At 66.1% G+C, this 9,347-nt stretch overlaps 1 protein-coding gene across 1 annotated transcript in view; it reads right to left on the bottom strand.

Annotated features, from left to right (window-relative positions):
• The window catches only part of NCOR2 (nuclear receptor corepressor 2), a 99,355-nt gene that overhangs the window by 12,854 nt on the left and 77,154 nt on the right, over positions 1-9,347 (bottom strand). The window contains exons 18-27 of the mRNA XM_045296729.1: positions 8,991-9,138; positions 7,276-7,326; positions 5,928-6,471; positions 3,700-3,820; positions 3,030-3,204; positions 1,484-1,648; positions 990-1,129; positions 537-639; positions 320-424; positions 133-236 (exon numbers count right to left, since the gene is read on the bottom strand). Of these exons, the coding sequence (XP_045152664.1) occupies positions 133-236; positions 320-424; positions 537-639; positions 990-1,129; positions 1,484-1,648; positions 3,030-3,204; positions 3,700-3,820; positions 5,928-6,471; positions 7,276-7,326; positions 8,991-9,138 (1,656 nt within the window). The remainder of the gene's footprint in view (positions 1-132; positions 237-319; positions 425-536; positions 640-989; positions 1,130-1,483; positions 1,649-3,029; positions 3,205-3,699; positions 3,821-5,927; positions 6,472-7,275; positions 7,327-8,990; positions 9,139-9,347) is intronic.

Here is a 9,347-nt window from a genome sequence, read left to right on the forward strand (position 1 = left end):
GCGGCCCTGCCAGCCACATGGGGCCTGCAGGCGCCAACCAAGGAGCTTGTGTAATGGTCAGGCACTGAATCACGGCACCCCAAGCCCTACTGCAGGTGACCCGCCTCCTCCTGGGAAGCGGCCCCCCCTTACGTGAGTGATGGAGCCCCGGTAACTGACGGGGCTGTCCACCGGCGCCCGCGTGCTGAGCAGTGCCTTGTTGATGCTGCTGCCCGGAGCCGAGCCCAGAGATGTGCCTAGGAGATAGGAAGTCGGACTGAGCCGGGTGCCCGCCCCCGACTCCCGCCAAGGCCGGCGCTGTTCGGGCCCCTGGCCTCACCTCGCAGCACAGACGTCTCCTGGGCCGTGGGCACCCCAAGGCTCTCGGGTGGCCCGGCCTGGCCCCGTGGGGACAGCTGTTCCTGCTTCACGCCACTGAAGGGCACTGGGGAGGGAGGGGGTAAGGCCAGAGGGTGAGCCGCAGGACGGACTGTGATGGCAATGTCCCTCCCCAACAGGGTGACATCAAATTCAGCCCAGGTGACCCGGACCCTTACCCAGCTTCTTGGGGTCCATGGTCAGGGGCAGGCCCATGGTGACGGGTCCCACGGGTGCCTTGGCGTGCTCAGAGTAGGGGACGTGGAGCTGAACCGACATGCCCTGAGGGACAGGGGCCTCGGGTTATCAGGGCACCCTGACACCGTCCATCCGGACAGGGACCGGGGCCGACCACCGCCCCTCCTACCATGTGACCCCAGAAACCAGCCCACTCCTCTCCTGAGTCCTCAGGGCTGTCACCTGTGCCATGAGGACCATCACCTGGTGGTGCAGGGACTCGGGCAGACAGCCTGTTCCCCACCCACCAGGCCAACGCCTTGGCCCAGGGCTCAGTCTGAGACCACACAGGTCACTGTGCCCAGCCAGATAGGTCTTAGGGTGCCCAGGGCAGTGCAGACCCCACCCCCAGACGGGGAGCAGTTAGTGCTGCCTGCACCACGGCCTGGCCTCACCTGGGAAACGGCCCCCAGGGGCCTCTCGAGGAGGCTGGGGTGCTTGGTGGAGGAGATGAGGGGGGGCGGGTTGGAGATGGTGGGTGGGCGAGGCAGCACGGGCCTGGCGCTGTCATGGAGGCCCAGGGGCAGCGGGTGACCTGTGGGCAAAACCCTGAACGTCAAGCAAGGGCCTGGGTGTACGCCCTCCACTGCCCTGAGGAAAGCTTCACCCTGGCCAGTGTCCAGGGTCACCTGGTCGCTTCCTCCCAGCGGCAGGTCCAGTTTCTCAAGCTTCGCTGCCCCCGGGCGTTTGCACCGACCCTGTGGCTCCATGGCTCCCTGCCTTTCCACCCCACCCCCACCCCGGCCCTCAGCTCTACTTTGAAAGGCTTTCACTGGCAGAGCCCGGGCACCTCCAGCCCTGTCCTCCCCAGCCCGCTGGTGGCTCCATGCTGCCCCTAATCCCCTGCACAGTCCACCCTCAGCCCTGTTGGGACACCAAGGTGACTCACCAGGCGGGGCATAGGAGAAGGCCGAGGGATCCGGGGCATGAGGGGACACCTTGATCACCTCTCGGGAGGGCACGGGGAAGGGCAGACCCGGTGCCCAGCAGGAGGGCTCTAGGGGCAGCTTCTGGCCCTCGGCCGCGAAGTTTGGGAAGAACACGGGCTTTTCTGCTGTGGACACAGGAGGCGGTCAGGCCCCGCCAGCCTCACGACCCGTGCTGCCCACTGCGCCCTGGGCTGGGCACAGCACACAGGCATGTGGGGCGCAGGTCACCCCGAGTGGCCTGTGCCTGACTCTGCCCCAGTGCAGGGTGGGCGCACACGTGCAAGGGGAGGGGGCGCACCTATCACGTCCTACTGACCTGGTGAAGAAGCAAACCCCAGGAGGCCTGCCAGGCCCGACACCACTGGCCAGCTTGGCCCCGGGAGACCCATAGGCACCCCCTGCCAGCACAAGCTGCACCCATGGGGCTGCGCCGGGCTCCGAGGGGAATGGAGAACCGCAGCTGTGCCGAGACCTGTCCTGGCAGGCCTGGCACAGGCGCCTGGCTGGCTCCCTGAGGGCGGCTCTGCTTGGGACCAGCAAGGCTTCCCGACACCCAACTCCCCAAACCGTGCCGTCCTCTGGGGGTGTCAGTGTCCCTTCACTCCACCCATCCCCAGCTCTTGCCGGACCGTCCGCAGGGACCCCTGGCTGTGCCTCAGGAGCCAACTCTTCATGCTGCTCCCACCTTGTGAGGGGCTCCTGCTCTGGTCTTCAACAATGGCCTGATAGCCCAGGCCTGCTATGCCAACCTCCACTGTGTGCCCAGTCACTGCGAGCCTGCCCCTGCCCCAGGCCCGGCCCTTGGCTGGCAGTCAGACGAGGGCGGGCAGGTCTGGGCACTTGTGAGATGCGTGCCTTCCTCCTCGCGGGCAGCTCTGCCCTTTGTCCTATGACAGGCGAGCATGGCCTCCGGCTGAGGGCCAGCCAGCTTCCTAGAGTTTGAGGTCACTGACCCCGGTGGGGTGACTGAGATGGGTGTTGGCGGCTGGGCCCGGGAGGGGGCAGAGGGAGGGCCAATGCCAGGCCTGTGCTACAGGGCAGCCACCAAGACCGGGGCCATGCTCTCAGGGGGTGCAGATTCCCACCCTGCCAACAGCGCCAGCTGCGTTGCCAGGCCCACCTGGAAGGGTGCCTGCCTCAGGGACGCTGGCTTGACATGTCCTGGGCCCAGCGGGGCTGGGCAGAGAGGAGTCTGGGAAACTGGAAGTAGCTCCTGACCTTGAGTGCGTCAGGTGTCGATGTAACGTGTTGCGGCTGCCCAGTGCAAAGCCCAGCAACTGGCCGGCTTTCTGACTGCAGCCCCAGGGGCAGAGTGTGGGCACCACAGCCCCCTGCAGCCGGCCACCCCATGCTCCCCAGTGGGCTCTCATGACAGTCTCCTGAGGGAGCCCAGCACATGGGGGGGGGGGCGGATAAGCTCCCGCCCCCTTTGGTGCTGCGTTCTCAGAAGGCCGCCTCTCTGGACACGAGCCCCTTAGCCCCCGCCCGCCAGCAGCCCCTGCTCACCCTCCTTCTCCGTAGGTGGTGCTGTGGGGCTCCTGCTCTTGCCCTGAGGGCTGCTGCCAGGTGGCTGGGAAGCATCGCTGTCTGGCTGCAGGTGCGGGGTGGGCTGCCGGGCAGGGGGACCTGGCTTTGCAGGAGCTGCGTCCTCCCGGGTGGGCTCGTGGGCTTTGGTGACCTGCTGAGGGAGGTGGGGTGCAGCAGGTCACCGATCCGGGAAAGACTCCATGCCCCTGTGGTGACCGGCCGAGTCCAGGGCCCTGTCCAGCTGCTGGACTGTGGGTGGGAGCAGCCACTGCAGCCCTTCCCAGGAAGGAGCCCACCCCTCATAGCCAGGGTCCCGCAGAGAAACAGGACTGGGCCAGCCCGGGAGCCCGGCACCCATGCCGGGCTGGGTCTTTTAGGTCAGACCCCTAGCCCCACTCCTGCAGAGGCCCTCAACGGACTACGTCCAGCCAGGGACATTCCCTGCCTAGGTTCAGGCGGGTGGGGGGCAGCCAAGCAGCTTCAGAGCACGGGGGACTCCAGTCTCCCCCTGTCCCCAGCCAGGTCCCCAGGGAGGTGTCAGGAAATAGGAGGGATAGGGCTAGAAGCAGGTGTGAGTCCCACTGCCCGGCTGGGTGTCGGCTGCACCCTGGCTCTGCAGGGAGCCGGGCTGGCAGCAGCTGGCACTCACTATGGGAGGGATGGCAGCTGCCCGCTGCTTTAGCTGCTTCAGGTCCAGCGGCTTCTGGGCCGAGGTGTGAGCCCTGGTGTCCCCGGCAGGGCTGAGCAGGCTGGGCCTCGGGGACAGCAGCCTGTGAGGGAGACAGTGGGCTCTCAGGGGAGGAGGGACTCCTGCCTTACCCACTCCTCTCTGGCCTCTGCACAAGTCCAGGTTCTAGAAAGGTCAGGCAGGACAAGGGATGCTGCTGAGACAGCTGGTGTCCACAGCTCACTCTGCAAATGTGTCTGAGGCAGCTCTCCAGGAAGCCACGCCGGAGCTCGCAGGGCCTCCAGCACCTCCGCACGGAGCCCAAGCAGATGGGGACCCAGGGACGGGTCACCCTGGTTCCCAGGGTGGGTGCCAGCCCTGTGGCCAGGGTTGCCGTCCTATTGCTGCCCTCCCCCAGCGCCTCCCCGCCCCCGGAACGAGGCTCCCTCCCTGGGCAGACACCCTGCCAACAGCCCCTGGCTGCCCTCTGCCAACACCCAACACACACACTGGGGTGGGAGATGGGGCTAAACCTGGGCACAGCCACCTGCTACCACTGGTTCCTGCAGTCAGACCACCATCGTGCCACGGGGCGCAGTCTGAGCCCCAGCATGCCCGTGGTGCTCCCTTTAAGACCACCCCTCACTCCACAGAAGGCCCTCCGCCGGTAATACCCAAGACTGAGCGGAGGCCCTGCAGCCCGGCTGGCCCCTCTCAGTACCCATGAGCTGGCGGTGCCCCTGTGGGCTCTCCAAGGCTGCCACCCAGGCAGGTCAGAGCCGCTCTGGGGGAAGCTGAGCACTTTAACCCTCACGCCACCAGGGTGCCCGTGGCACACTGATATCAGGCAGGCCGTGAAGGGACTGAGATCCTGTCCTTCCGTGCCCCCAGCTCCCCAGGACAAAGCACGCCCTGCTCCTCTGCCCCTAAGGGACAAGCAGCGCGGGCCCTGGCCCCAGAGCCCGAGGGTCCCTCTGTGAACAAGCACCACTAGTTCCACAGACCAGACAGGGCGGGGCTTTCTGGAGGCCCCACCCTGCCAGGGGGCCTGGGAGTCCTGCCAGTGTCTGCCTACCAAGGCCTCTCCCAAGAAGGGCTGACTCCTCCCATCTGCCAGGCGCTGCCCACCTCCTGCATCCTCTGGTGCCCGCAGGACACGTCTGAGACCTGAGAGGCCCCAGCCAGGGGAGGAGGGTTAGCTGGCTGGCCAGAGTCCAGACATTCCTAAAGGGCAGGGATGTGCCCAGGTCACCCCAGGGGGTAGACACAGGACCCTGCAGGAGATAGTGGGCAGGGGCCAGGCAGTGGTGGGGAGGGGACATGCCCCTAGGCTGGCCAGTGAAAGCAAAAGAGAGCTGTGGGTGTGGGGTTCCTGGCCTGGCTCTCTTGGGACTGGGGAGACAGAGGGACCTGACCCTCCAGTCACCCATCAGCGCCTCATGTCCCACAGACTTATCAACACGGTCATTAGCTCTGCGCGAGTGGGAGTGCACACACGTTTGCACACGTACACACACAAGCACACACCACCCCCTTTCCCCAGCAGATGCGTCTCTTATGTGACCCTGACCTCATTACCCAGAGCATGCAGAGCGGCTGGCCTGGCCCCCTCTTGGGAGGCTGGGCACTGTCCCCAGGAACCCAAGGGCCAGGCCCTGGCCACCTGTGCCTACACACACAGGCTCCCAGCAACCGGCTTTCACGTGGAATGCTCTAGAACCTGCAGAATCATGGGATGTGAAGGTCATGCCTTCCTCTCGTTCGGCCCTGGACTTTCCCGAGACGCTGGGAGGAGAGGGCAGAGCCCACAGCTTTCAGTCAAAACACCAGTGCCCTGCAGACAGACGGTCACTAGGGAGTGGGCCTGAGCCAGGCGTGGAGAGAGCAGAGGACATGGTAAGCACCCACAGGTTGGCACCAGGGCCTCCTGGTCACCTAGTCACCCCTGGCAGGCGTGGGTGGACACTCCTCCCTGATGCTGCCCGCTCCAGCTGCCCCTCCCCTGCAGCACTGGCCACGTGCTGCTCCTCGACGTCTGAAGCCACAGCGGCCGCTCAGCCTCCTGGCACCGCCCTGAGCTCCCACCACAGCTGCCCAGGCCTCCTTGGGGCAGAGGGATATGCTCATGCCCGCTACCCCTGGACCACCCTAGCAGGGACCAGCGAGCCGCTGTCCCAGGGGCTGTGCGGAGCTGCACAAGGGGCACTTGCCTGTTCTTGTCTCCCCCCTCGGCCTCATCCACCTCGTCGGCGCTGCACGTGGCACTGGAGTCACTGTCTTGGGGGGCACCCGTGCCCTTGCTGCCAGTCGTCCCGCCCTCCTTCTTCTCGGTCTTCACAGCCCCCTCAGCGGTGGCCCCGGCGCCCCCTTCCACATCCTTGGCCCTGCCGGTCCCGTCCTCTTCAGCCTCCTCCTTGGCCCCGGCCGGCTCCTCCTTGGGGGCCTCCGACTCGCCCACGTCCACCACCAGCTCCCCCACCACGGTGGGCTTCTGCTCGTCCCCCTCCTCGCCCAAGCTGGGGGCTGCGGCCTCCTCCTCCTCCTCCTCCTTGGGAATCACAGGGGCAGCAGGCGCCGGTGGGGGTGGGGGTGGGCCCGCGGCCTCGGGGGCCAGGGCAGGCTCAGGAGGGGCCGGAGCCTCCTCAGGTGGCGGGGTGGGTGGTGCTGGGGTCGGCCCCTCCGGTCCAGGCGGCTTGGCCGCCTCGGTCCGGGGTGAGGGGATGCTCTCGGTGTCGGAGCTGTTGTTGACGGCAACTGTGGAGAGAGCAGAGCCGGTGAGCAGGCAGAAGGGCAGGGGCTCCAGCCACCCTGCCCTGAACTTGTATACGCCCATCTGACCACACGTACCCGAGGGTCAGGGCCTCTGGGCACAGGCCTGAATCTGAGACCCTGTGCGCAAGGGGAAAGCAGGTACACCCCCCCACACACACACACACACACACACACAAGGTAGAAGAGCCAGCACCAGCGCTTTGGCTGGACAGGGAGGTGGGACCCAGCTGGTGACCGGAGGGGCAGCGAGGCTGGACCCCATCAGGTGCCAGGAATTCTGCTCAAGACCACCCTATGGACAGGCACCTGCCCTAAATAGTGTGCCCCTGCCACGCACTGACTGACTGTGCATGGGTCTGGCACACAGGGGGGCAGTCTAAGTGCTGACTGACTGTGCGTGGACTTGACACAAGGCAGGTAGTGACTGTGTCTGGACCCGGCCCACAGCAGGTAGTGACTGTGTGGTCCCAGCACGCAGGTGCACAGTAAGCGCTAGGAGGGTGGGGGCCCAGGCCTTTCTCTTGGGCTTTTGACACCTCCTGGGAGACTCACCCCTTTCCTGTAACAGGAGGGTCTCTGAACCCCCACGCTAGCTGTGGGGAGAGCCCTAGTGAGCACAGGAGTGACAATCCACAGAGCTCCCTCCTGGGCGAGGCAGGGGCAGACACCGCGCTGCGGAAGGGTAAGAGCAGCAGCAACAGCAGCAGCAGCACACACGGGGGCAGAGGGGACAGGTGCGTGGCTCTGTAAGGTCCCCTCCCTGGCCCGGCCAGTACTCGTCCATACCTGGGGCGCTGCACTCCCCTCTGGGCGCCTCACTCCCAGAGGCGTGTACGGCTGGAAGGAAGGTCAGAGAAGGGTTAGCAGGCAGCAGGGTGGACTGCGGGCTAAGGGTGGCCGGCTAATAGCAGCTTCCAGCGGCTGCTCCCTGGTCCACACTCCCACGCCTGGGGCAGGTGTGGCCTTGCCTGTAAGTCCCAGAGGGTTGAAGCAGGTGGCAGGCAGGTACTTAGCCTACCAGTGACCAGCCCTACCAGGCAGTGAGCGTGTGGGGGTGGGGTGGGGGTCGGAGCGTGCAATGAGCCCAGACACAGGCTTTCCCTAGCCTTCACTGCTCCATGGCGCCTCCTTGCAAGCCCAGTGGGGGCCACCCCTCCCCTGATCGCCCCTGCTCCTGACAGGCAGGGACAGAGGTGTGAGATCTCGCCCCGCAGTCTCCCCAGAACAAGAAGGCAAAGGATCTGTGCCCAGTGACTTCACCTCCCAGTCTGGATGTCAGCAGCCACCGGTCTCCCCAGCCTCCACGCTCCCCTCAGGTAGCTTCCTCGGCCCCTCGCCCAGCTTGGACCCGCAAGACCTCTGCCCCTCACAGCCCTGTCCTGAGTTCCCTCCCACAGACAGCCTGGCCTCCGCAGGGAGGAACCTCTGGACACGAGGCTACGTGGCATCTAGCTGGTCTAGGGGCTTCCTGAGCCCACACTCCACTGGCTCCCTCCTCTCCAAGCTCCATGGTCCTCATGAGTAGGACGAGGACCAGGAGGGGCACCCAGGACCTTCTTGGGGCAACCCTCGAGCTGTGCTCACTGCTGCATGGAGGGCCTCTGCCATGCCAACTGTGCCCTGACCCTGAGTGACGGCAAGCTCACTACCACCCAGTTCTCTAGCAAGGCGGTTCCAACTCTGGTCTGGATACTAAGCCAAGGGTGAGTTTCCCGCCTAGGCAGCTTGCTGGGAACTTAGAGTGGTGTGGAGTCCTGCCCACTTGGCCCCCGTCTTCCATGCCCCTCAGTAGAGGCCAGGGTCCAGAAGTCGGGGGGAAGCAGCAGGAGACACCCAAGGCTGCTAAGCTGCCCAGGAACCGAGGGCCCAGGCTGGACTACAGAACACAGCCCTCTGGGCTCACTGCAGGACTGGGGGACGCCCCAGGGAGGTTGGGTGGGTCCCAGGCCTGGGGGTCGCTGAGAGGGAGGGGCCTCTGGGGGCGCTCAGCGCTGATTATGGGGCGGCCATCTCGGTACAGGGTGCTGGTCACAGCTCCCACATTTGCACCAGGTCACGAGGTGTTGACATGGCCCCACCCTCCTCCCCCTGGACATTCACACTGTCGACTCCAGCCAGGCGGACAGAAAGTCCGGCTCTGTGACGGCGGGTGTCCTGGGCCAAGGCCCCCAGCAGCTCCAAGCCCCATCTCCTGTATTTAGAGGGGAGGCTGAGGGGCCGTGTGACCTGTCACCCAGATGGGGACACTGGGGGTGAGAGGAGCGAGCGAGCGAGCGAGAGCGAGCACACGAGCGAGCCCGGCTGGGAAGACCACACACAGCTCACAGCAGGTAGCGGTGGCCGTGCAGTCGGCCACTTCTCACGCCAGCACACAGCTCTGCAAAGCGGAGGGGTGGTGCTGGCCAGAGGCGGGCCTGGGCTGTGGGGTGGCCACCCCTGTGGGTGGAGTCTGACGAGGACCAGGGGTCTGGGGCAGGGCTGGGTTCGTCCCGGGGCCTCACCCTCGGCCTCCTCAGCCATGTCCTCCTCGTTGCCGCTCACGCCTGACGCCTCCACCTCCTCGTCCTCCCCCACAGGCGGAAAGGCCGCCTCCTCGCTGGCAGCCGCCGGGGTCTTCTTCTTCTTCCTTCGGGCATTGCGCTCCTTCTCCTAGGGCACAGGGCAGCGGGTCATGCCCGCCCCAGAGGGCGAGGGCCAGCCAGGGATCCCAGAGCCAGCCGCCTCGGCATAGCTGCCAAGTCCCAGCCCCAGGGCCTGGGGGCGGCATCCCCCCACGCCACAGTGGCCAACATGCCAGCAGCTATTTCTGTCCTGGGCTTTATTCTTCCACGGCGTGTGTCCTGTCTTCACAGCCCCCT

This window comes from Echinops telfairi, unplaced genomic scaffold, assembly GCF_000313985.2.
Source record: "Echinops telfairi isolate 266 unplaced genomic scaffold, ASM31398v2 ScPeMD7_7412;HRSCAF=8450, whole genome shotgun sequence".
Lineage (NCBI taxonomy): Eukaryota > Metazoa > Chordata > Mammalia > Afrosoricida > Tenrecidae > Echinops > Echinops telfairi.